This window comes from Dendropsophus ebraccatus, chromosome 10 (genome assembly GCF_027789765.1).
Source record: "Dendropsophus ebraccatus isolate aDenEbr1 chromosome 10, aDenEbr1.pat, whole genome shotgun sequence".
In the NCBI taxonomy this organism is placed as follows: Eukaryota; Metazoa; Chordata; class Amphibia; order Anura; family Hylidae; genus Dendropsophus; species Dendropsophus ebraccatus.
In genome coordinates, this window is record NC_091463.1 from 95,451,920 (window position 1) to 95,479,893 (window position 27,974).

The 27,974-nt window shown below is 46.5% G+C and overlaps 2 protein-coding genes across 3 annotated transcripts in view; one reads left to right on the forward strand and one right to left on the reverse strand.

The window, feature by feature from the left end:
• Positions 1-27,843, forward strand: LOC138802335 (class I histocompatibility antigen, F10 alpha chain-like). Of its 2 annotated transcripts, none has more exons than XM_069985525.1 (9): positions 1-69; positions 1,971-2,083; positions 9,640-9,903; positions 11,632-11,910; positions 18,895-19,167; positions 21,280-21,375; positions 22,394-22,423; positions 24,785-24,814; positions 25,710-27,843. In XM_069985525.1, exons 2-8 carry the CDS (start codon positions 2,029-2,031, stop codon positions 24,802-24,804), a joined length of 1,017 nt encoding a protein of 338 aa, XP_069841626.1. In that variant the 5' UTR covers positions 1-69; positions 1,971-2,028; the 3' UTR covers positions 24,805-24,814; positions 25,710-27,843. The 2 variants fall into 2 exon arrangements, with proteins under 2 accessions (XP_069841626.1, XP_069841627.1); XM_069985526.1 differs by having other exon boundaries at positions 9,673-9,903.
• Positions 1-27,974, reverse strand: part of LOC138802336 (class I histocompatibility antigen, F10 alpha chain-like) — a 124,082-nt gene that overhangs the window by 46,122 nt on the left and 49,986 nt on the right. The gene's annotated exons all lie outside the window — the stretch shown is intronic.

The following is a 27,974-nucleotide window of genomic DNA, read 5'->3' on the forward strand; positions in this document are numbered from 1 at the left end:
ATATACTTTACACAATAATTTCTGGTTGCCATTCAGGACAAGCAAGTATTGGCTACATAAATATGGCAGGTGAGGCCAATTAATGTGATTGATCTTCGGTGCTGATGAGTTCCGGGATTCTGGGTGAAACCCAACTGTTCACGTCAGATTCCCTAAAAATAGATTTTATCCATGCATGACATCTTGAAAACTACTGCAACTTTGCAGATCTGCATCAGGGATCTTTAATAAGATGTGACTTGTCTGACAGACTCATAGTGTAAGGGGTCATTTACACGTCTGTAGGAGCCAGGTCCAGTCCGCAGGACACCGTCCATGTATGGACAGTACACGGACGGTGTTCTGCGGGCTGGACCTGGCTCCTAGCATCTTGATTTAATATAATGTTGGGAGCTTCTGAACAATATAAAAGTTCCCGCTAGCGTATGGACGGAATTCTACAGACTTGTGAATGACCCCTTAGTCAGTGCAATTTTGTTCTGGCATAATTTTCAGTGTGTAGATAGGCATGTACAGGACCCCGTCACCGCTACAACTAAATTGCCAAACCAGAGAATCCCTTAGTCGGCCCAGGATGAGACACAATAATACAACAGGACCTCAATAATCAAACACAAGGCAACAAAGTTGTGTTCTTTGGGCACGATTGGTGGGTAATTACTTCAGAAAATACACTGGCTGATCTAATCATTGTCTCAGTGTTGAAGCCTCTTTACATTCCAAAAATGGGATTTAACTGTGAGAACACAGCCCTATAGCGGCACTGGAATGACTGGGTGGGATACTCAGTGAGGGAAGGCATGGGGAAGACACACAGACAGTGGACCCTGCACTTGTTCCTGCCTACTGCCTACTATCCCTGCCAACTTTTCACAATCATCCCTAAGTGGCTGAGGACAACCGGGTGACTGTCCCTAACTTAGGTACAGTGGCAAACAGAATGCAGATAAGACAGACACACAAAATAATGGAGGGTCAGGAAGCCGGGTAATAACCAGAGTATAGCACGGTACAAAAACGGAGGCAAACGGATAGTTAAGTCACGTAGCAAATGGTCAGGGCAGGCGGAAAGCAAGGATAGTCCAGGTAACAGAGCAAAAGGTCAAAAAGCCAAAGGGTAAACTCAGAATAAACTGAGGAAGAGCCGGACTCGCTAAGAAGGAAACTAGATTCAACAGCTAGCAGAGGGCAAAGACCCTGGAGATGCTTTATAGGAGACCAGGGGTCTGATCCAGAAAGTAATTGGACCATTCCCCTGATCTTCACGGACACCTGATAACAAAACCCACTGACTGGCCGGGAGACCTGCCAGTAACAGGATAACCAGGGCAAAACAAACAAAACAAGAAAGAGGAGTTGTATCATCTCACCCATTAAGATATGATTCCGGAGCTTGTCTTCTCATAGGAGGTGTATGGATCTCGGGTTGCCAACCCACGATTCAATCCAGAGAAGACTTCACAAAAATGTGTGGAGTGCTGGATCCGCACCTTTTTGTAAAGGCAAAAAAAAAGTTTAGTGACCAGTAACAACTCAGCAAGGAGAGACGGGTGGAGCAGATGAAACAAGTAACATGGAAGAAAGAAGAGGACAGTGTCCAGACAAGATCAAAAGAACCACAAAATGAGCCAAAAGCGCAGTCTCGGTCATACCGTACAAACCGAGGGGCGCACCAAGGTCCCAACAAATACAGACATAATAGGCACCATGTTAGGTACTGTTATAGGGTCGGTTCAACAGGGTTGTTATAGGGTTATACGTTGTGGAGGGGCTGTGTGTGATTAGAAATTTCCATCCTATACGGTAGTGATAACCTCTTTTTTGATGACATCCTATTCCCTTGTGGTAAATCTTCCCAACCACTTTTTAATACAATTTTGTTTCCTCTTTCAGTTTTTAATATCTGTGCCTCCATCTGTCAGGTATCTGATTATGATTAATTTGGTGTGTTTTTTTTTAATCGGAGGAAGCGGGGCGTGTTCTTGCCCAAGCCTGTTCACAGTCAGAGATCTCTGACTCCTCGTACACATGAAGATGTTCCTCCTCATTGTGCTCATCCTCTGGTTGGCCGAAGCCCAATCTGGTGAGTGTCTTTTTTTTTTTTTTTTGTTAGACCATTATACTATAATGTATAGAAATTGTTGTCTGTACATGTTTGCTCTACTTTATGCTTCAGATGGCTGATCATATTTTTTGTATAAAGGAAAGGAGGAGCTCACATGAGCCCATAGGGTAGGTGTGTGCTCCTGCACAGACTATGGCAACAACCTCTTTTACTACAAACACCATTTATTGTTTGTTCACAACATACATAATGCTTGCATCTGTATACCTAAAAAGTCTGTCTGCCATTCTGCATAGTAACTCTGTTAACCTATTACTATCCTAAAATATACTATCATTGTCTAGGACACCTTATTCTCATTGCAGGTCTACTTTAACCCTTTCATGACCTGGGGTCATTGATGCATCAATGCCCAGGTCGTTTTTGGACATCAGCTTATGGGATCATAATGATCCCATAAGCTGATATCCCTATGTCTGCCCCCTCTCCTCTGTCCCCTGCCACTATCACAATCTTGTGACAGCGGCAGGGGGGAGAGGGGAGGGGGCAGAGCTCAAGGCCGCGCACCCTGTCTTCCCTCCCTCCACCCGTCGGCCTCCGTAGCCAGGAAACCGGAAGCCTGAGGCTTCCAGTTTCCATGACTACAATCGGGCTCTGCGATCACTTCACAGACCCCCGATGGAGACCGGACAGAGAATTCTCCCTCTATAGAGGGAGGATTCTCTGTCTGGAGCCCTATAGATGCTGCGGTCGTGCTGACCACAGTATCTATAGGGTTAACTCTCAGCACCGGAGTGCGGCTCCGGTGCTGAGAGTTGCGGCGGGTCCCACCAAAAGAGAAAAGAAGGATATTCACTAGGTCAAATTACAGACACATGTTGTATATACTGCACCTATAGAGGTCTATGATCAGGGGCGAAGCTTGGATTCCCAGGGCCCCATAGCAAAAATTTCTTAGGCGGCCCCTCTCTTCTACACAAAGCACTATGTGTGTGTGTGTATATATATATATATATATATATATATATATATATATATATATATATATATAGTGAAGCAGAGATCTCTGTCCTCTGCTTGTTACACACTGCAGTACACAAGGGGTTAAGCAGAAGGACACAAGTTTTTACCTTCTCACCCGGGCCACCTTCCTGCACGGGCCCCATAGCAACTGCCTACCCTGCCTCTATGGTAGCTACGCCACTGTCTATGATTACATTACACAGAAGCCAAACTGAGGCTGGTTCCATCACATTTATGAAGACTGGCGCACGAGTACACTGATCTTACATAAAGTCCTGTCCTCTTTTTCCCAGCTGCCTCTTAGCAAGTCCGGCTGACCTGCACCCAACGTACCAAATCTACACCTGTTTTCAGCAGGTGTATATATGTGTCATGATTTATGCCTGCGAGCAGGTGTAAATCATGATAAATCAGATAAATCAGGTGCAGGAGGAGGCCATGTCTCCTCCTTGCCTTGCTGCACCCCCCTTCCGCCCATTAGGTGAGTGGGGATATGGCAGGGGTACAGCAGAGAGAAGGGGTGAAACAAGTGATTTTAATGTCGTTTTTGAAGTAGTTTTTGCAGCAAAACAAAATTTCACTTTTTCCTTTCTACTTTTTAGTTATGTTACCCACCAGGATCGTGAACGTTTGGTACAGTGTCTTCACTTTGCGGTACATTTGTCACTGCACTGCTAAGGTCACTAGGCCCCTAGCGCCCATGGCAAGGCATTAAAGGGGTTGTACAGCGGGGAAAAAACAAACATTTCTTTCAAATCAACTGGTGTCAGAAAGTTATATAGATTTGTAATTTACTTCTAATAAAAAGTTTCAAGTCTTCCCATACTTAGCAGCTGCTGTATGTCCTGCAGGAAATGTTGTTTTATTTAAATTCAGACACCATGCTCTCTGCTGCGACCTCTGTCCATGTCAGGAACTGTCCAGAGCAGGAGAGGCTTTCTATGGGGATTTGCTGCTGCTCTGGACAGTTCCTGACATGGACAGAGGTCGCAGCAGAGAGCACTGTGTCAGACTGGAGAGAATACACCACTTCCTGCAGGACATACAGCAGCTGATAAGTATGGAAAGACTTAAAGAGTCACTGTCGTATTTTTTTATTTTTTTTGCAGAAATCAAAAGTCCAGGTGATTTTAAGAAACTTTGTAAATGGGTTTATTAGCCAAATCTGCCATTATCTGCATGTAAAAAGCCTTTTCCCAGGCCCCCCCCCTCCTTCCTCTTTTTCATCCACTGCAAAAAATCTGAAAATTGTGACTTGTTGCAGGAGACGTCCCCTGTCTGCTCTAGGGAGAGGGGAGGGGGGAGGAGGAAGGAGGGAGTTAGCCGGCAGCAGAAAGCAGATAACAGAGGATTACAGGCACAGAGCTGGGTGACAGCTGTAATCCGAGCTCAGACAGGTCACTGGTGACTGTCCCAGGAGATAACGGGTGAGGGATTTGTAGATTAACTCTTTGTTGTCCTGTTTTGGTCTTTTATTTAGCTCTCTCCATAGGAGAACAATGAAGACAGGGGGGAGAGCTTCAAACTGCTTTTTCATGATAAAAATGCATTTTTTGGCTAATAAACCCAATGACAAAGTTTCTTAAAATCGCCTGGGCTATTGATTTCTGCAAAAAAAAAAATTCACGACAGTGACACTTTAAGAATTTTAAATAGAAGTAAATTACACACACACACACATATATATATATATATATATATATATATATATATATATATATATATATATATATATCTTTTTGACACCAGTTGATTTGAAAGAATTTTTTTTTCCACTGGACAATCCCTTTAACCTCTTAAGGACCCATGACCTACCGGTACGCAGGCCCTTTAACCCTTTGGGGACACAGCCAGTTTTGGCGTTTATGACACTGCCAAATTTTTCAAATATGACATGTGTCACTTTAAGCATCAATAACTTTTAAATGTTTTTACCAATCCTTGTGATTCCAAAATCAAACTGAAAAATTCTTTAGGAGCCAGTTCAGTTTTGGAGTATATTTTAGTGGCCTGTATACTAGAACCCCCCCCCCTCCCCCATAATTCACCCCATTATGAAATTTTCACCCTTTCAAGTATTCAAATTGACATTCATGCAGGTTTTTTTTTAACCCTTTGGGCATTTCACAGGAATAGCTGCAAAATAAGGGTGAAAAGTTAAAATTAGCATTTTTTTGCAGAGATTCCAATGTAATCCTATGTATTTTTTACCACATCAATTACCGTTACCAATCCACCAATGCTGACAATCACCGATGCTGGACCCCCTTTGGGGCAGTTAGGCTAAACCTCGGAGTTAGTGGAAAGATCGTCCGGGAACTGATCTTCCCACTGCTGGATAAAGGTTACCACCACCTGTACAGGGATAACTTTTATACCAGCACCCCCTCTTCCGCTCCCTCGCTGCCCTGTAGCTTGCGGCACAATCCGTAAATATCAGAAGTAGTAATAGCGCCCTAATATTTAGCAGCCATGGAGCGGACCCAGCGCTTCTGGATATGAAGGACCCCGTATCGCACCAGGACAACATTTTTCAAGTGACGTCCCCCACACTGGAAACAGAAGACCCCAGAAGAAGCGCAGAGTGTGGCGTAACAGGGGGATCAGGAAGGACGCCATGTTCCACTGTGACACCTGTCCTGATCACCCCGGCCTCTGCATACTGGATCGCTCCAAGGCGTACCACACATCATTGGGGTTCTACATTATCTAAATTCTGTCCCTTATTCCTATTTCAGGGGTCACGTTGATCCAGGGATTATTCTGATCGCCATTATGGAGTCGGGAAGGAATTTTTTCCCTGTGATGAGGCTACTGTCGTCTGCCTCACGAGGGGTTTTTGCCTTCCTCTGGATCAACACAGGTTGAATTTGATGGACACCTGTCATTTCCAACCTTATAAACTAATAATTGGCCTAATACCCCCAAATAAATTAGAATTGTCCCTTTTCCCCAGCTAAGTAGGTATGGCCGCCATTCCCATTAGAGGAGGCCATGATGCAATTACAAAGCCTCTGTGCGGCCAGGACAGTAGAAACCCCCCACAAGTGACCCCATTCTGGAAACTACACCCCATAAGGAATCTAACAAGGGGGGCAGCGGGGATATGGCCCCCTGGTGACGGCCACATTTGGGACGTAAAAATGAAAAAAATTTGTAGTTTTCAATTTTACAGCACATGTTCTACATATGTGCCCGTCACCAGTGGGGTCCATTTGCTCACTGCACCCCTTGTTAGATTCCTTATGGGGTGTAGTTTCCAGAATGGGGTCACTTGTGGGGGCTTCTCACTGTCCTGGCAGCACAGGGGCTTTGTAAATGGGACATGGCCTCCATCCTCCATTACAGTCTCTAAATGGCGCTCTGTCCCTTTGGTGGCTTGCCCTGTGCCCATATGGCACATTATATCCACATGTGGGGTATTCTTGTACTCAGGGGGAATTACCCAGGGCCGCTTTAACCAGAGGGCACATGGTGCACGTGCACCGGGCCCACTGGTTAAAGGGGCCCCCCCAAGCAGGCCGGCCGTTGCTATGTGCGACCAATGCGGTCGAACAGCGCTGCGGCCACCAGCCTGTCAGGGGGGAGCGCCATGGATGGGTAATCTACTTACCCCTCCATGGCGCCCCCTGCAGGGCCCCCCCGGCGCTTCAGCGCTGCAGCAGCAGCGACACTGACAGAGAGAGAGCCATTGGCTCCCTCCCTGTCAGTCACTCTTGTGGCCGCACTTCCTGCGGTCACAAGAGGCCACACTCTCCCTCTAGCGCCCGACGTCGCTGGAGCGTCGGCGCGAGGGTAAGGGGAGTGCAGCCTCTTGTGACCGCAGGAAGTGCGGCCACAAGAGGGAAGAGAAGAGGAACGCGAGGACCTACGTGAGTAAGTGTTTGTTTTTTTCAATGTTATATGGGAGGGGGAGCTATATACTATGGGGGGGGGGCACAGGGGACTATATACTATGGGGGGGGCACAGGGTTCTATATACTATGGGGGGCACAGGGGGCTATATACTATGGGGGAGGACAGGGGGCTATATACTATGGGGGAGCACAGGGGGCTATATACTATGGGGGAGCACAGGGGGCTATATACTATGGGGGAGCACAGGGGGCTATATACTATGGGGGATCACAGGGGGCTATATACTATGGGGGGCACAGGGGGCTATATACTATGGGGGGCACAGCGGGCTATATACTATGGGGGAGCACAGGGGGCTATATACTACTGGGGAGCACAGGGGGCTATATACTACTGGGGAGCACAGGGAGCTATATACAATGGGGGAGCACAGGGGGCTATATACTATGGGGGAGCACAGGGGAGCTATATACTATGGGGGAGCACAGGGGAGCTATATACTATGGGGGAGCACAGGGGGCTATATACTATGGGGGAGCACAGGGGAGCTATATACTATGGGGGAGCTATATACTATGGGGGAGCACAGGGGAGCTATATACTATGGGGGAGCACAGGGGGGGCTATATACTATGGGGGAGCACAGGGGGCTATATACTATTGGGGAGCACAGGGGTCTATATACTATGGGGGAGCACAGAGGAGCTATATACTATGGGGGAGCACAGGGGACTATATACTACTGGGGAGCACAGGGGTCTATATACTATGGGGAGCACAGGGAAGCTATATACTACGGGGGAGCACAGGGGAGCTATATACTACTGGGGAGCACAGGGGAGCTATATACTACTGGGGAGCACAGGGGAGCTATATACTACTGGGGAGCACAGGGGGCTATATACTATGGGGGAGCACAGGGGAGCTATATACTACTGGGGAGCACAGGGGCTATATACTATGGGGGAGCACAGGGGAGCTATATACTATTGGGGAGCACAGGGGGCTATATACTATTGGGGAGCACAGGGGAGCTATATACTATTGGGGAGCACAGGGAGCTATATACTATTGAGGAGCACAGGGGTCTATATACTATGGGGGAGAGCACAGGGGGGCTATATATTATGGAGAGCACAGGGGGGCTATATACTACTGGGGAGCACAGGGGAGCTATATACTACTGGGGAGCACAGGGGGCTATATACTACTGGGGAGCACAGGGGAGCTATATACTATTGGGGAGCACAGGGAGCTATATACTATTGAGGAGCACAGGGGTCTATATACTATGGGGGAGAGCACAGGGGGGCTATATACTATTGGGGGAGAGCACAGGGGGGCTATATACTATTGTGGGAGAGCATAGGGGTCTATATACTATTGGAGAGCACAGGGGGGCTATATACTATTGGGGGAGAGCACAGGGGGGCTATATACTATTGTGGGAGAGCACAGGGGGGCTATATACTATTGTGGGAGAGCACAGGGGTCTATATACTATGGGGGAGAGCACAGGGGGCTATATACTATTGTGGGAGAGCACAGGGGGGCTATATACTATTGGGGAGAGCACAGGGGGCTATATACTATTGGGGGGAGCACAGGGGGGCTATATACTATTGGGGGAGAGCACAGGGGGGCTATATACTATTGTGGGAGAGCATAGGGGTCTATATACTATTGGAGAGCACAGGGGGGCTATATACTATTGGGGGAGAGCACAGGGGGCTATATACTATTGTGGGAGAGCACAGGGGGGCTATATACTATTGTGGAAGAGCACAGGGGGGGCTATATACTACTGGGGAGAGTGCACAGGGGGGCTATATACTAATGGGGGAGCGCACAGGAGGGCTGTATATAACTGGAGGAGCACATGAGGGGCTATATACTACAGGGACACCTTAAAACTATGGAGGCACAGAGGGGTGTAACTATGTAGGAGTACAGAGGGGTGTAACTACTGTATAGGGGTACAAGGGACCTAACTACTGTATGTGTTGGAGCCTAAAATATTTGTCTGGCAGATTCTGGAGAGAAGATTCACAGCCAGGAGAAGACTTCAAGGTGGCCCAGGCTGGATGGAGAGAAAAAGAAAAGGTGACAGACTCTGATCGGAGAAGACGCCCCCGGTGAGTCACTGGATGTAACTGCACTCTGTTATAGGGTTGTAGTGTTAGGGGTCATGATGTGGCGGTATTATGTAATGGTATCATTGGTGATATCTTTCTGTTTTGTTCAGTGCAGTTTTTATGTAATATGTAATCACTGTATGGTGGAAATAGTGTTATAAGGTAACTACTATATGTATTGGGGCTCTTGATACAGTGTGGGGGCAAATTCAGTACATTATACAATGTGCCGAAAGGGAAGGGGGGGCCCACTCTTGAGGGCTGTGCACTGGGCCCACCAATGTATTAAAACGGCCCTGGAATTACCCTACATGTTTTGCACTTATATTCTCTTTTAACCCCTTGTGGGGGTATCCTAGTTTTCCAGGCGGTCCTCCGGCTGTATCCACCCTCTCCACGGAGCGGGCAGACAGCAGCAGTCAGAAGCTGAGAGTTCAGGTTCATACGAACCGGAACCTTGGCAGGTTCGCTCATCTCTAACGATAATCTCCTTGTGTAATAGTACCCTTACACTGTAACAGTCTGTGTGATATGTAACACTCTGTATATCTCTCTCAGATAGTCACTCTCTGCACTATTATTACATGGCAGTCTCAGCTCCAGGATCCGGCCTACCTGAGTTTTCCGTAGTGGGATATGTGGATGATCAGCAGATTGAGTCATACAATAGTGATACCGAGAGATGTGTCCCTGTGGCCTCATGGATGAAGGAGAAAGAGAGTCCAGAGTACTGGGAGATGATGACCAAAATTAATAAAGGATTTGAGACTGTGTCTAAATATGAAATGAAGATAGCAACAAACCGGTTCAACCACACCAGAGGTGAGAGACCCGTATCCTATATACGCAAAATTTTGGAATATTTGGCTTGCAGAGAAAATTTATAGAAAACATAACAAGTAGAAGTTGAAGTGCGGTGGCCCGGGGCGCTGGATACTAGTGTTGAACCAGCCGGTGGGCTGTGTTGTTTTGGGGGGACTTGTCACGGTGGCCAGGAGTGGTAATTCCCACCCCCGCTCTGATAGGTAGTACGAGTCCTGGGGTGAAGTCAACTAGTAGAAGTTTTCCTACGCAGTCAGTAGAGAGCAGCTAACTGGTATCTGTGCTGTACTGTGGATCAGTCCCTTTTTCTCTCTCCTTCTTAAGGGGGTGACTGTCCTGAAGTGAGAATCTACAGCATAGACCAAGGGGTTACTCCTGTAACTCCGGTTACCCCAAGGTTAGGTTCAGCAGTGCAAGACTGCTGTAGTCTCTCACTCTGAAAACAGGTGTTGTCTCTTCTCTAGCCAGACTCAAGAAGTGTGAGTGAGGCAAAGGGTAAACTGGCTAAGGGTAGCTTAACACGTACCGGATTCGCAGCGGATTTCACACTGCAAGTTTGCGGTGAAACCCGCTGCAAATCCTAGTACTGTCTCTTCAATGGGGTTACATACCCACAGTGGAATTTTCATTTCGCGCAGGTATGTATTCCTTTTAACACAGAGACAGTAACAGAGACTTTCTTTATGCAAGCAACTACTACAGTTATGCAGTGCTAAGCTCACTGTAGGGGAGAGAAGCCACCTAGGATAACCCTAGCCCACACCAGGAACCTCTCAAAAACATGCAGGGCAGTCTCCTGAAACAAGAGGAACTGACCCCGGTAGGACAAAGCTACCAGAATAGGTCTATGTATCCTACTGCGCAGGACGACCAGGTAATCTTGGAAGTCTGCTACACCCAGGTAACCGATGACTGGGGCTTGTGCTACCCACCTAGGGAGCAGAAGGCGGTCAGACTATAGTCTAAATGTGAGAACGAGTATCACGTATGACTTACTTCTTCTTATCTACACTTCAGTTCCGGCAGAGTACAGATCATACGTTGGGCAGGGCTCCTCTGGCAACTCCTCTCCTCTTCCTTCTCTTCACAGAGCACTTACTTCTACAAAGCATCTGCTTCTGCAAAGCACTGTTTTTACTCTACTGTCAGTAACTACGTTTGTTTAGTATTTTAAGTATCTGTATTGAGTGTATAAAGAACGCTCGCTTCACTGTGGGCTATGGGAAGCCCTGATGTGGGCGCGCGCTGATGCGCCCGCATCAGAGCTCTGCGGCCGGAAAGATCACCCAGCCGGTACTTAAGTCTGGGGTCACGGAACGGCTGGTCTCACACGCCGTGTGAACATAGCCTAAAACCTCCTCACAACCATATTTTTCTCTCCTTTGTCCGTAATATGGATCCATAATGGCAGACAGTATAGAACCTATTGATTGCTATGGGACAACACAAGACTGCTTTTTATCCTGTCCACATAAAAATAGGACATTTACTTATACTGTCCGTATGTACGGAACAAGCTCACCCATAAAAGTCAATGGGTCAGTAAAAATGTGGACAGCATACAGGTTCTATCTATATGCTGTCAACACCTGGGAAACATAACTAAGAGTGGCTAAAGATAATGTCAGTCATATGTCATATGCTCTGCTTATACATGAACAGCTATACATGTAATATGCTTCACCCTATACATATACTCTTTATAACATATACCTGACTTCTGTACAGGCTTCCATTTTGTGCAGGTGATGGACAGCTGTGAGCTGAGAGATGACGGCAGCACCAAAGTGTATGAGAACTACAGATATGACGGAGAAGATTACATGTACTTGGATGTACAGACGGGAACATTTATCCCTACAATGTCTGAGGCTCAGATCATTACACAGAGATGGAACAGTCCGAATGTAAGGAGGGGAGATGCCATTAAACAAGACTTGGAGACTAGATGCATTAAGAATCTGAAGAGATTCCTTGAGCATGGAAGAGAAGATCTGGAGAGGAGAGGTGACGTCTAGGTCCATTAGCTTTACTAAGTCTGCTCTTTTTTTATACCTATAAGAAGCTTTTTGTGTCCATATTAGTATATTAAAGGGGTACTCCGGTGATAAAGAAAAAAATGTATTCAAATCAACTGGTGTCAGAAACGCATACAGATTTGTAAATTACTTCTATCAAAAATCTCCAGTGGTCCAGTACTTAGTACTTATCAGCTGCTGTATGTCCTGCAGGAAGTGGTGTATTCTCTCCAGTCTGACAGAGTGCTCTCTGCTGCCACCTCTGTCCATGTCAGGAACTGTCAACTGAGCAGTAGAGTACTACTTGAGACCCAGTAGAGACAAATGGGACACTGCAAAAGGACTGACTCCTGTGCATCGAATGAGCAAATTAGTTTATCAATAAGGCATCAGTTACATAAAGGGCCATTTCAGATCATTTATTTCATATACTGTTTATGTGCTTACTCTTCTCATTCCCCTGCTGCCACTAATGCCTCCATGTCTGTCCCCACTGCACTTCTTTGTGTTGACACAAGGACGTTTCTGCTCAGCCAATCAGTGGTTGCAGCAGTGTCTCACCTTGGCCACTGATTGGCTAAGTGGGAAGGTCTCTGTATCAATACAGACACAAGAAGATACAAAAAAAATGCATAGCAGAAGGGACGACACAGAGACAGCAGTGGTGGGGAGTGAGAAGGGTAAGTATAGATTTTTATGTTTTAAGGAGAATTCCGAAAATTAATAAAATCCGTCAGCCAGAAGTGGAGGAATTCGATTATGAACTTACCTCTCCCTATGCCTGCGGTGAGCGGGAGGACTGGCCTCAGGACCCTTACCTTGATCTGGGATGGACTGGCCACCCAGCCAATCATTGACAGGGACGGGATGCTGCTGGATGGCAGGAAAGGAGGGGGACGCTGCTGGCTGAGCTGCCAGTCTATGTGCCGGGACAGGCCTTTTCCCCTGAGTCATGAAGTCATATGTTGATACCTGCTTTTCTAGTATGGCTGGCTGTACTCCCCAAATGGTCGGTGACCTGCCGGGTTGTTGCGAATCTCTTGGGCTCTTGTCACGACAACCTGTAGTGGCAACTGACCCACCCGGACTGCCGATACCACCACCCACAGAAGGGGGAAAAATAACCAGAGAGGAAACACTAGCAGTGGGGCACTACATACTCCCCCACTTGAGAAAAGCAGTCCACAGAAAGGTTTTAAAGAAAGTCAAGGCACAGCTTGGGTTAGAACAGAGCACATAATATAAAATAGACATATGTAAAAAAAATTATAAATAACTTTGGCATTAGGCAATGGTTAGATCGTCCATAGTGTAATAACTTTGTAAACTGGAACAACAGGATGCATTAGTCCATATACACTCTTAGTGGTGCTATGATGCGTCAGTCCTTGTTTTTATTCCTCACAAGAAAGGGGTTTAGGGGATCATGGCAAAGCCGGGCACGAAAGCTTAAACAGGGGATGTTGCTAACTGGGGTCACAGCACACTGGAACATGGGCCAACAGGGCCTCAACTTGAGCTCAGCAGAGCGTCCATCTTGTAACACAGCTCCTAGTAGCAGATTGTCCTTTGTTAAGTGTCAGGGATACCCTTCTTGTGGCTTTTCTAAGCACCAGATGAACTCTCTCTCCATCTCAGCTGGGGTTACCAGTCGGGTAACTGGAGCATCTGGCTGGGTTAATGCTGGCACCGCCAGGCTAGAATCTTGCTTGGTCTCCTCCTTCTCTGTCGCTGGATGATGGGAAGGCACCGGTATATCAGGAATTAAGTTGTGCGGGATCTCCCAGAACAGCTATCTCTCATTACTGAACAGCCACTGTGGTAGTGGAGTTGGTGGGGGCGGCCCTGCCTCTGGATACTTGCTGTCTGTGCATCCCGGGGCCCCGGGAAAAGTTTTGGCTGGCGGTGCCGGGATGGCAACAAGCTCCTTATCCTCTAAGTCTGCTTCTGCGGCGTACTCTGCATAGGAGGTAGTGAACTCTGAGTAGGCATCCTCCTTGTTTTCTGGGTCCCGATGTAATCCGATGTAGTCATAGCGGGCCTCCGCCCATGGAGTTGGCTGTGTTTCTGGAGGTCGGCGTGGCAGCCCTACCAGTGTCGGGGGACCCATCCTAGAGGGTGACACAAGCCCCAGACCTTGTTACCTGGGATAAGCGGAATGCTGAGGGGTCCCTGCTGACAACCGTGCTGCGAGATCTTAGGCTTCTAACAACTTTGCTCTATCCGGATCAGTTCCTAGCTTTCTGCCTTTGTGGATACTGTCCTGCACTGTGACTCTCCTAGTCCACGGCATGGGCTGAGATGGTCTCTGACTAGTCCTCTCTAGAGAAGAGTTTAACACTGCATAGTGCTGAGTGGAGTGTCTAGAAGAGAAACTGTTAGGTGCATCTTGTCTTCCTCACCATACAGGAACCTAAGACTACATACTAAGGTGGGGGGACCTGGCAGAGGGCCTCTGTAGGGTGCGTTTTAGCTTGCGTCCTTCCCCTACAAAGTCCAATATTAAAGAACCCATACACTTCCTCTACCCACGTGACTTCCTATCTCCAGCCCCTGTAAGGTGCGCTGTCAATGGGTGAAAAGTGCATATAGAAGAAGTAAAGAAGGAGATGATAGGATATGAGAAGAAGATACTCTCATGGGTCCACAGATCCATGTGACACATAAACAAGCAATAACCCTTTCCATACTTCAGCTGTGCAGGCACTAAGTACATATACTTACAATAGCAACATCTTGTGGCGAAACTTTATCACTACTACATCACCACTTATATAGAGAAAAGTACAGGCTTTGCGAAGGGAGTAACTAATGGCAACACCCGTGGTGGGACACCACAGTGTAAGCAATTTTCCCCTTCCCCCTGCCGGGTGCCGGATTTTATAAATCACCGGATTTCTCCTTTAATTGTGCACACAGCAGTTACAAAGCAAAAATATTTTCTGAAATATCCCTTTAAATAGAGGTCAACAGGAAAGTGTTTTTAATAAGAAGCTAAACACAAGAACAAGGGGCACAATCTAAAAAGTTGTTGGGGGTAAGATCAGACACAACATGAAAAAATATTTGACAACCCTTTGTCTATCTCATATCTGAACTACAGTTCTGCATGACCCCATATAGGGTTCCCATGGTCATCAGCTGCTATATGTATCTGTGCATTTAGAATATGAGGTGCAGTGTAACAGTTCAGGGCACATGTTTAGTCACTTTATGGGTATGTTCTTACATGCTATATGGTTGGATTTTCTGCTGCAGATTTTATCATTGACTATGGGTCTGTTGTGGGACTTATAAGGTGGGGGGAAAGGATTTACAGTTATGAACTTCTGGCACCGCCCCCAAACCTCCACTACCATTCTTTAACTGTACTTGATGATTGCCTGGTCACGGTTTGCCTTATCTGATGGTGTCAGTATTCAGGGAAGAAACTTCTTTTATTCTGGTGGCACAGTTTCAGTAAGGCGGGCCCTAGAGTATCCGTGCCCTAGGCCTGCAGCCCCGCTCTCTTCTTCTTCCACATTTTACTTCAGCAGGCCCCACCCCTTTGACACCACGTTGCCAGAATTTTTTTTTAAAACTGTTTTTACCCAAATACTGGCACCATCAGACAAGGCAAGCCCGGTGTAAAAGGCCAGAGTATGCGCCCAGTCCAGACTATACCTATTTTGGCCTAGGTCAATTCATACCCCCTCAGGCCATTTTATATGCCCATGATATCAGTAGCATTGAGTGATAGATACAAAAATCACTTAATTTTTTAACATTCTATTGGGGATTCTGCTTAGTCTGCTGAGTTAAGCGAGAAGCTACTGATCTCATAGGGGACATTTATCATTTTGGCTAATAAGGAGATTTTGTGACTTCATAAAAAAACTTTGCAAGATGTATTAAGGGTTTTGCGCTATTTTCCATCAGTTTCCGCCATCATTAAATTTATGTACAAATTTTACGTTTTTGCGCAAAATCCTCCCCTAGCGTAGCTTTTTTACCAAGCTGTTTTATCCATAAATTGTGTAAGATGTATCAAGGCACTTGCACCTAATGATGACTTTTGCGCAACAACCGTAAAGGTTTGCGCAGACCATAAAAAGTTCCTCCTGCTCCAAAAAATTGTGCGGATGATATTTTCACCCCATAGACTTTTATTACTGCAATTATGACTGTTCATAATATAAGGAAGTCATAACGTCCTGAAAATTTAACTTACAAAGGTGGCTTTACATGGGGCCATTATCAGGTAAATGTTTATGGGTTACCTGATCAGCATATGTCATTTATAATGCCGTGGCCCGGTTGCTGGAGTGCAGTGAAGCTGAAGATTTGCAGAGCTGGCAGCAGAAGAGATGATCTGGTGACAGCAGAAGCAGACTAGGGACCGGCTGTGCTGAAGGCAAGGCTCATAGGAGGCTGGCAGTGGTTGCGGCGAATGAGATAGGCCGCACTTCCAGTTTGGTCCAGATGTCTCTTCCTTCCCCCTCGGAACTTTAGTGTGCACTTTGGTCTTGCCTGTGGGCAGCACTGTCGAGGTAGCTGGAACATGGTAACTTGGCGGGAACTTTTGCAGTTCTTCCTATGTTGGTTTTTTTGGTACCGCGCCAGGGATGAATTACAGTAGAATATAGACTTTCTTGCGTTTTTACAGGCATCTTCACACTAGTACAAAAAATAGAGCACTATATAGGTTCTCAGCAGTTGGTTGAGCCTATGTAAAAGCACCAAAAGCGCACCTCACAAAAAAAGTTGCAAAAACACTAAAATTTTTACAAAAATCAGTAAAGGAAGTCTCTAATACACTTTTGAAGGGAGTTCCCACTTGCACAAAAAAAGTTGCATCCTGTTTGTTACGCCACACGGAGTGGTGCCGTGACCATGGGTGTCGGCACTGATGTTGGGCCTGCTGGTGGGTTTAGTGTTTTGGAGGCTAATTGTCACGGTGGCCAGGAGTGGTAACACCCTCCCCCGGACACATGGCAACCGTACCTTGGTTAGGACAGGTGTGAGGTGTGGAGCGTAGGTGCAACGACAAAGATGACACTTTAGACACCTTGTAGACTTTACTTGAAAAAGGTATCATAGTGCAAACAGTTACACACAGCGCTCAAGTACTTAGTACAAAAATAATCAATATCACTACTTCAACAGGTACATAGGTGAGTTGATAGAAAGAGACAGGGACCGGATAGGAGGGCCCTTGCCTAATGTACTTTGTACTCTGCCGGGGTGTGGTGAAGTGTCTCTTTAGTGTTTGAAGAAATCCTCATACTCACATATGGATGAGTCTAGTTATCCCAGGTCTCTGCTCTGGGTGGAGCTGGCTTGTAGAGTCCTTCCTAGAAAGCTGAGCATCTTGTCAGTAGAGAGCGGCTGAACTTGCACTGTGCTCTACTGCAGGTTCCGTCTTGAGCTTGTCCGTCCCTTTTGTAAGGTAATTGGCGTAGGCAAGGGTGAGTTCTCCCTTGGCTCCAGTGTCCATAGGAGTCTAATCGAGCACCCCATGAAGGTTGGGGAGCTAGTGCAGAAACAACTATAGACACGTGCTGTCTGGCCTGTAGCCAGCCACTAACTAACCCAAGACTAAAGGGAAGTTATCCCTATAAGGGAAGTTGTTACTAGAGAAAATAAGTGTGTAGCTAGACCTAAATGTTATCTGCTGCTGTGCTGCGTGAGAGTCTGACATCTAGTGGTAGGAGTAAGGAACAGAGGCCAACCTGTCCTATCCTGTGACACTGGAGAGGAACAGTTTTACCAAGGTGTAAGAAGAGAAAAGAAAACACGTAGTGGGACACTACAATAATGTGACCCAGAAGCCCTGCAGAGATAGAAGCCAGTGCTATTTTCAACAAATTATAGGCAGTGTGAGAAAATAATTGACGTAACAACATTATGGCCCAGAGGGATATAGTGTGGCCTAGGCTGTTCTACACCTCCAAGTATAGAGTTTATTCCCTGAAGTATACTGTAGTCTGGGCCAGAGTATACCCAGGTTTGACATTAGATGGACATATTCTGGCCTGCATGGGTATAGTTTGGCCTAGGCTATTTTACACCTCGGGGTATAGTTTGGAATAGGCTATTTTATACCCCGGGGTACACTCTGGCCTAGGCCAAACTATACTTGTGTATAGTCTGGATGGGGGTTAATTTGGCCTGCTACACTAGGGACAGGCATGCATCGAGGAAAGCTACAGAACGGTAGAGAGGTTTGGGGGTGGTGCCAGGTCGATACATATTTGCTTTAGCAACACTGATTAAACAAGAGACTTAATTGTTTAAGGTCATCCCATTGGCAAAATTGTCATTCATCTAATATTTATATCCACTATAAGGGGTCCTGGCAGATCACTTTCACTACATTCACACAGCGGTCTGAAGGACCGCTGCGTGTATGTAATTCTGCCGGCCCCTTCAGCTTCTGCCCGCCTCCCGCTCCGCTCTGTGTACATACCTCTCCTCACTGCACGGGGTCCCACGTACTGCTCTCCCGCCCGGCCAATCAGTGTGTTGCCCTGCCGCAGCCACTGATTGGCCGGGCAGGAGAGCAGTACGCCGGGACCCCGTGCAGCGAGGACAGGTATGTATACAGAGCGGAGCGGGAGGCGGGCAGAAGCTGAAGGGGCCGGCAGAATTACATACACACAGCGGTCCTTCAGACCGCTGTGTGAATGTAGTGAAAGTGATCTGCCAGGACCTAGACGACTCGCAGCGTAATTTACGATGCGAGTCGCTAGGAGTGAAGGCACCCTAAGGGATACTACACTGTTCTTATGCTTTGAATAGACTTTATAGTGTATGAGTCCAGGCGTTAGGTCATCTTAATGTAATTTGTTTGTGTAGACATTACTTGGCTTAGGAACATTGAGAAGCGCTGATCTAAATACAGGTTGTAACTTTACTCATCTTTACTTATCAATAATATAATTTTTTTAGAAAATCGAACTACAGTATATATTTTATTTTTTTTCTCTTTTAGTTCGGCCACATGTGAAGGTCATAGGCCGGGAATCAGGGGAAATCACGAAGCTTCACTGCCTGGTGTATGGATTCCACCCCCGAGCTGTGGATGTAAAGTGGATGAAGAACGGGATAGATGACGTCCCCACAGATGAGTCCACACCTGTCCTCCCCAATCCTGACGGCACCTATCAGATCAGGGTCACTGCGGAAGTGATCCCCAAAGATGGCGACAGCTACTCCTGTTATGTGGATCACAGCAGCCTGGAGGAGCCGCTCCATGTCAGATGGGGTGAGTAGTATCCATACTGGGGGAGCCGCTCCTTGTCAGATGGGGTGAGTTGTATCCATACTGGGGGAGCCGCTCCTTGTCAGATGGGGTGAGTTGTATCCATACTGGGGGGGCCACTCCTTGTCAGACGGGGTGAGTAGTATCCATACTGGGGGAGCCGCTCCTTGTCAGATGGGGTGAGTTGTATCTATACTGGGGGAGCTGCTCCTTGTCAGATGGGGTGAGTTGTATCCATACTGGAGGAGACGCTTCTTGTCAGATGGGGTGAGTTGTATCCATAATGGGGGAGCCGCTCCTTGTCAGATGGGGTGAGTTGTATCTATACTGGGGGAGCTGCTCCTTGTCAGATGGGGTGAGTTGTATCCATACTGGAGGAGACGCTTCTTGTCAGATGGGGTGAGTTGTATCCATACTGGGGGAGCCGCTCCTTGTCAGATGGGGTGAATTGTATCCATACTGGGGGGCCGCTCCTTGTCAGATGGGGTGAGTTGTATCCATACTGGGGGAGCCGCTCCTTGTCAGATGGGATGAGTGTCATCTCTACTGGGGGAGGGGGGATAGTAACCAAGGAAAACCAGGAAGGTCTCTCATCTACAGGATAGTTGGGTGGGCGAATACAGTAAATACAGGGTACAATAATGTAGTATCCCACCACAGGTGGTTCCCTAAGTCTTTATAGCACCCAGGTAAAGTAACTCTCTCAGGTATCACACCAAGCACTGGCAGCTGTGATTTCCACTTCAGCCACTAGGTGTCTCACTCTCCCCAGTGCACAACTGCGGTATATGTAAAGGTTAAGCACAGGTGCCTTCCACTCTACACCTCTATGCACTCTCTCACCCTGACTGGGTTAGTTTCTGGTTTGGAGTTCTTACAGTTCAGTGTGTAGTGGGTGACAAGCACAAAACACCAGAGCTCTTGCTGCAGTGACTAAGCGGGCCTGGCTTAGGCCAGAGCCTTAGGCAGGAACTGATTTGTTTCTTAAAAGAGACTGTTACCTGCACTATGCAGGGCTAAACCCTAGAAGTGGGGTAACTGGACATTAGGACCAAACCTTATCTACGCCGAGGATTCTTCAGTCAGGACAGTTACCCCCAAAGGAAGGAAGAGGGACTGATCCCCAGTTAAGCAAAGATGCACTAAGCTGAAGTACTTTACTGACACTACGCTCGACTAGCTGGGGAAATCTTCACAATCTAGCTCAACCCAGAGGCCTAGGACTCGTACTACCTCACTTGGTGGTCTACAAACTAGTGTAGGCAGAAGGCGGTCAGATACAGATGTAGCCTGTATTAACTTGTATTCACAGTAACGCATTTAACTCGACATTCTAATTGACTCAACATACCTCCCAGACAGAATTGTTGTGTCAGGGATCATGTTAACCCTGGCTACATCTGTATCTACAGATATATTTAAATGTGAGTAAGAGAGTTTTCCATTCAAGTATTAAATTCAGCACACACCCTGGCAGAGTACTGTTACTACATGGATGAGAGCTCCTATCCGTCCCCGACACTACCTTCACATGCAATCCTCTTTCTTCCACTAACTTCTACCTCAAGAGTCTGTCTAAAGTATTGTACTAATTTTGCCCTAGCACTTGTGAGCAGTATTGTTATTATCCCTTGTATTGCACTGAAGGTTTCCAAGTAAAGTTTAACTCCTGTTAACCCCTTCCCGCATCAGCACATAACTATGTGGTGCACCGCTAATTAAACATTTAAATGCAGCTGTCAAAACTGACAGCTGCATTTAAATGTATTGTTTTCCCCTTTCCCTGGTGTCTAGTGGGGAGATCCCTTCTCCTTACCGAGCTGGGACTCAGCGTCGCACTGACTCTGATCCCGGCTCGCCAATCCATCTATCTGGTCCAGATGGTCCAGAGTAATCTGGTCCAGAGTAATACAGCAATGATCTGATCGATCATTGCTGTATTAAGTATACTGGGAGATCAGTGCAGTAATGCTAAAAGTCCTCCAGGGGGACTAATAGTTACAGTGTACAATGGATCAAAATGAATCAAACAGAATCTTATCTGCATCCAGGGTCACATTTATGTCATTTTTATGTATATTAAATCTCTCATATTTTGCTCATTTTACCTTTAAGAACCTCCACAGCACTGCCCCCTGTCTGTGATCATTGGAGTGGTGGTCCTCATCCTTGTTCTCGCATCTATCGCTGCTGGAGTCCTTATATACAGAAGTAAGTGTCGGGAATAAAGAGCTGCTGCTGCCTGTACAGCCGCATACTGAGGGAAATAAAGGATTTACTCACATTTTAATATTCTGACCATATTTTTTTTTTTTTTTTTTTAAGAAAAATGCTGCAGCCAGATGTTTTTTTTTTCCCTGTGGCATTTTTCTCTCCTCTCACTCGTCTGTCCTATAGAGTTCAATACAAATTTTTGGGTTCGTCATAAAAATTCTAGCCAAAAAAAAAACAACAACATTAATACCTAAAGTCGAAAAAGTCAGGCCTAGAGGTTTTCAAAAGGCCTCTGCCTACCATAGAGCTGCTAGTTCCATTAAAGTGAATGGGGCTGAATTGAAATACCACAACCTGGAGACAGGGGAGCTTTAGCAAGAAAATAGCTGTGTTGTTTGCAATCCTGATAACTCCTTAGTTATCTTTGCATCTGTGCAAGGGATTTGTGTCATAGGGGGAAGTATAGGCTTATACCAAGATTGTTGTTGTTGCCCATAGCAACCAATCACAGCTCAGCTTTCATTTCTCATGTGTCCCTGGTAAAATGTAAGCTGAGCTGTGATTGGTTGCTGTGGGCAACAGAGAGACACTGCCATAAATTAATCCCAAGTTAGAAATATATTAACAAATAAATTGGTGCAGAACCTTTAGGCTGTGTTCACACGTACCAGATCCACAGCGGATTTCACGCTGCGAGTTAGCAGTGAAATCCGCTGCGGATCCAGTAGTGAGAAGGTGAATGGGCCCCATACACACAGCGGATCCGCTGCGTGTATGGGACCCGGTCCCTTTAACCCCCGCGCTGCCGGCCGAAAGCCCGCCCGTGTGGATCCAGTACGTGTAAACATACCCTTAAACAATTTAGTATTATATGTCGGCCATTTTTGAGTCTCACAGGGCTCCTATGTATGATATTTATATACAGGCACACAGGGGTATGGGGCCATACTGCACTACTGCCCCACTGCTGGATAAGGTTTCCTATTAACAATTCCATCTCCTCTGTGTGTTTCAGGAAAGAAGAGGAGTTATATGGCGACCGGCAGTGAGTATCCTGCTATGTGCTCTGTAACTCCGAGATGACATTACTGTGATATTCGTTATACAGACTCTTAGGGGGGATTTACAAGGCATACGCCAGAGGTGTACACCAGGGAGAAGGTGCAGATTCACCCCTTCTCCCTGGCGTATGCCTCCCGTACACCCCGCTCACCCAATGGGCGGGCTGGCGGAGCTTGTGGGGAGGAGGCGTGGCCTCCTCCCCTGCCTCATTTGTCATGAATTACGCCTGCTCACAGGCGTAAATCATGATCAAAATCTACACCTGCTGGAAGCAGGTGTACATTTTGTACGCTGGGCACAGATTCGATATCCTGCCGGGGGAAAGGGCGCGGGGCCTAATATACTTGTATGCCGGTCTTCGTAAATCCCCCCCTAAGCCTCTATATAAGGAGCGGGGATGCACACTACTGGTCTATACAATTACCTGCAGGCACAAGAAATCACATGCAAATAAACTGGTTACACATCAAAAATCCCAAATCTGACCTGAGACAGCAAAAAACAGTGTACAAGAAATTACTGAATACTATATCTAAAACCACTTAAAAAACACCTACTGTAAAGGCCACACACAATAGTATGCACCGGGTAGAAAAGTCACTGTTCTGCTGACCACTGCGGCTTCATCATTACCCTGAAGACTCCACGGGCATGGCAAAACATGTTGGGGGAGAATTCATAGCATTTTCCGTTTCTGAATATTATTAATAATTGATTATAAGCATAATAATTGATATTTTAAGCATTCTAGAAAGTAAATCACATTAGATCATTAGACATCTCATTAATAGAAGCTACATTTTACCGAGTGTATTTTTTATTTAGCTGAACATAAAAATATGTCATGGCACTTGGACTGGTGTGTAGAGGTGGGCGGATTTTTTAGCTTGTGATTTGGTATATTGCTGGGCACAAAGCTGCACTGACATGTCCACTTGAGAGATCTGAGATTCACTTTTGGAGACTTGGAGCATCAGTGGTCCAGGACCACTACTGATGGTCAACTGCCACCATCTGATTATTCACTGTCTGACACCCCATCCACAGAGCCCCATGCCCCACTACTTCTACTGTCTGATGCTCCACAACTACTGTCTTTTCCCCCCTACTACTGTCTAACACCCCATCCACAGAGCCTGCTACTACTGTCTGCTGCTCCACTACTACTGTCTGCTGCTCCACTACTACTGTCTGCTGCTCCACTACTACTGCCTGACGCCCCACTACTACTGTCTGATCCTCCACTACTACTGTCTGATGCTCCATTACTACTGCCTGATGCCCCACTACTACTGTCTGATCCGCCACTACTACTGTCTGCTGCTCCACTAGTACTGCCTGACGCCCCACTACTACTGTCTGATACCCCACTACTACTGCCTGACGCCCCACTACTCCTGTCTGATCCTCCACTACTACTGTCTGATGCTCCATTACTACTGCCTGATGCCCCACTACTACTGTCTGATCCGCCACTACTACTGTCTCATGCTCCAGTACTACTATCTGATCCTCCACTACTACTGTCTGATGCTCCATTACTACTGACTGATGCCCCACTACTACTTTCTGATGCTCCACTACTACTGTCTGATGCTCCACTACTACTGTCTGCTGCCCCACTTCTACTGTCTGCTGCTCCACAACTACTGTCTCATGCTCCACTACTACTATCTGATCCTCCACTACTACTGTCTGATGCCCCATTACTACTGACTGATGCTTCATTACTACTGACTGATGCCCCACTACTACTGTCTGATCCTCCACTTCTACTGCCTGATCCTCCACTACTACTTTCTGATGCTCCACTTCTACTGCCTGATCCTCCACTACTACTTTCTGATGCTCCACTACTACTGCCTGATCCTCCACTACTACTTTCTGATGCTCCACTACTACTGTCTGCTGCTCTACTACTACTGTCTGCTGCTCCACTACTACTGTCTGATGCTCCACTACTACTGCCTGATCCTCCACTACTACTTTCTGATGCTCCACTACTACTGTCTGCTGCTCTACTACTACTGTCTGCTGCTCCACTACTACTGTCTGATGCTCCACTACTACTGTCTGCTCCTCCACTACTACTGTCTGATGCTCCACTACTACTGTCTGCTGCTCTACTACTACTGTCTGATGCTCCACTACTACTGTCTGATGCTCCACTACTACTGTCTGCTGCTCGACTATTTCTGTCTGATCCCCCACTACTACTGCCTGATGTCTGATCAGTAGAGTTGTAGTGTAACAGGAGAGAAGGATGCTGTCTGTGTCTTACGTGTGTGTGTGTCTGTGTGTATATATATATATATATATCATAAACCTTTTCATATTTTCACAGCTTCCGATTCTGTCCAGTGACAGCCTGAGTGTAAGTAACTGATTAAACATCTCATGAAGGTAACTTAAAAGTCTGTTTATATACTTGAATACAATTTCCTTAGTAAGTGATCAGCATGAGTCAAATCTGACCATCACAGATCATGAGAGTGAAGTTGTTGGGCGCCATTAACTGCAACATGCCCAATTTAAACACGTTGGAAGCGGGATGTAAAGTGAAAAGCGCCACTCCATCTCTTCCCTCATTTTGCTTATTTTTCCAACTTAAAAGATCCCTTATATTAATATTTTATTTTATTAAGTATTTTAAAGTATGACCAAGACACTGTGGGAGGTATCAGTGGCAGCCACTGTAAGTGCCCAGGGGGCAGGGTCTTCTTTTTAGGTGCCCAGAGCTTTGTATTGAGAGCATTCCTGGACCCCAACCCCTTTCACCTACGACTAATATTGAAAGTGGTTTTCCAATCGGATGCTTGAGTTATCAGTCAAAGCTAAGAGAAGGGGCCAAATTGCTCTCAATACAGAAAGCTCTGGGCACCTTGGAAGAAATCTCACCTCCAGGGCACTTGCAGTGTGGTGGTGTGCGGGACCTTCTACGGTGCTTATCTCGGTCATAAAAGCTACATAACTGAGACATCAGATAATTATGAAACCATGTTTTCCAGGATTTCCTAGGGCTGCATCCAACTACTTCAGCCACCAGTCATCAAATCCTATGTGGTTGGGTTCTGATTAACCTGAGTGTGCTTGAGATTCTCCCATGTCTGTTATGAAACCATTAAATACATCTTTGATGATTTTGTCATTTATTATTCTAAATGAAAAGATGAGAAAAAATTAAGAACCTCTGGTGCCATAAGGTGTATAGATTTTTTTCTCCAGGTGATCTTGAATTATTTAATCTGACCGGCCATGTTTCTTCACAGAGATCTGGATCCATCAGACCAGCCATGTTTCTCCACACAGATCTGGATCCATCTGACCGGCCATGTTTCTCCACAGAGATCTGGATCCATCTGACCGGCCATGTTTCTCCACAGAGATCTGGATCCATCAGACCAGCCATGTTTCTCCACACAGATCTGGATCCATTAGACCGACCATGTTTCTCCACAGAGATCTGGATCCATCTGACCGGCCATGTTTCTCCACAGAGATCTGGATCCATCTGACCGGCCATGTTTCTCCATAGAGACCTGGATACAACTGACCGGCCATGTTTCTCTGTGGAGATTTATATCCATCTGACCGGCCATGTTTGTTCTCACAAATCTAGACCATTCTATTCATCCATGTATTTCATCATTGCCCAGAGATACAATTTTTGGTCTGGTGCGAGCAGGGCCATATTTACCACTAGACACCCGTGGTCCGGGCCTAGGGCAGCACCTTGCAGGGGCGCACCACCAGGGAGCAGGGGGAAAGAAAAAAACTTTTTGCTTTTATTTATTTAGTCTCCCACCTTCAGTTCAGACTTGTCAGTAAATCTGGTGTCTTTTCGAGGGGCGGGATGGGGTATTGGTCAGGTCTGGTATGGTGCTGTTATCCAGTCACAGTATGGTGGCATTGGTCAGGTCTGGTATGGCGGTGTTATCCAGTCACAGAATTGGGGGAATTGGTCAGGTTTGGTGTGGCGGTGTTATCCAGTCACAGAACTGGGGGAATTGGTCAGGTTTGGTGTGGCGGTGTTATCCAGTCACAGTATGATGGTATTGGTCAGGTCTGTTATGGTGGGGTTATCTAGTCACAGTATGGCGGTATTGGTCAGGTCTGGTATGGCGGTGTTATCCAGTCACAGTATGGCGGTAGTGGTCAGGTCTGGTATGGCAGTATTATACAGTCACAGTATGGTGGTATTGGTCAGGTCTGGTGTGGCAGTGTTATCCAGTCACAGTATGGTGGTATTGTTTAGGTCTGGTATGGCGGTGTTATCCAGTCACAGTATGGTGGTATTGGTCAGGTCTGGTGTGGCAGTGTTATCCAGTCACAGTATGGCGGTGTTGTTCAGGTCTAGTGTTAAATGTGACGCCTGGAGCTATCACCTACCAATCCACCAATCCTGTGGTGAGAATTCCGTCAGACAGTATGCAGACGCCTCAAATCATTGATTCAATGTGGAGTCGTTAAAAACCATGAAAAACACGATTCAGACAATGTTTCTCCATGTAGAGAAATGCATGGTGCTGAAACCAGGCTCCCCAAGATGGTTTAGTGCCTAGGGCAGCAGCAGCTGTTAATACGGCCCTGGCTGCGAACCAGGCAAAGTAATCTCAGTAGCTCATTGACACATCAGAAAGATTGGCGGAGTCTTGAAATCGGACCACCACTGTTTTCTCTGCTCAGACAACAATGTCGGCTCTGTCCTGATCTATAATGATGTCACATTATCAGCAACAGAAATCTCATCATGGAAGAGGTTTGAGTCAGAATTCAATGGTTGTGCCAAATATCAGACGTCAACAGTGGGATCATCTCATGTGTTTATGACCATTCAGATTTCTTACGTCAATTTACCAAATTAAAGCATTAAATCTAGGTCCTTGTCTTTAATGCTTCTTATCAAGCTTTTTGGAGGTAATATTTTTCTAATAATATTCTAATGGGGGTTTATAGCATTGGTTGTGTCCTGCCGTTTTCTTTACGTATATGTCACTTCATCATGGCATCATGGTTTATGTTTTTACTAGATGTGTCATATAACGTTTGACTGTTTACCTCAAATTCCCTACAAGACAAAATGGTGCAGTGTTACCTATCCTGGCCAGAAGTGTGCACAGAGCCTTGGATGTCCTTGGGCCCTATTCCACAGTAACGATAATCGGCCGGATCGGCCCCATTTGGCCCGATTCGGCCGATTATCGTTCGGTGAAATAGAGAGAACGTTCAGCCGATGATCGTGTTATCGGCTGATCGTTCATTTAGGGCCAGACCTAAAATCATCGTTCACCCACCGTGCATCGCTACGGTTGAATAGCGGTGCGTGGCGGGCAACCGACGATTTGAGAAGAAGCAGCAGCATCATACATTACCTGTCCAGGCGTCTTCTCCGCGCTGTCTTCATCCCCGGGTCCCGCACGCTCTATCGTCAAAATGGCCGGTCAGCTGACAGACCGTCCCGGCCTGTGATTGGCTGAGCGCTTCGTCAGCTGACCTCCCATTCTGAAGATAGAGCGTGCGGGACCCGGGGATGA

Coding starts and splice junctions, on each gene's coding strand:
- LOC138802335 (XM_069985525.1), top strand. CDS start 2,029: ATGAAGATGTTCCTCCTCATTGTGCTCATCCTCTGGTTGGCCGAAGCC. Junction 11,911..18,894: donor AGAAGATCTGGAGAGGAGAG/GTGACGTCTAGG, acceptor TTTCTCTTTTAG/TTCGGCCACATGTGAAGGTC. Junction 19,168..21,279: donor GCCGCTCCATGTCAGATGGG/GTGAGTAGTATC, acceptor TTTACCTTTAAG/AACCTCCACAGCACTGCCCC.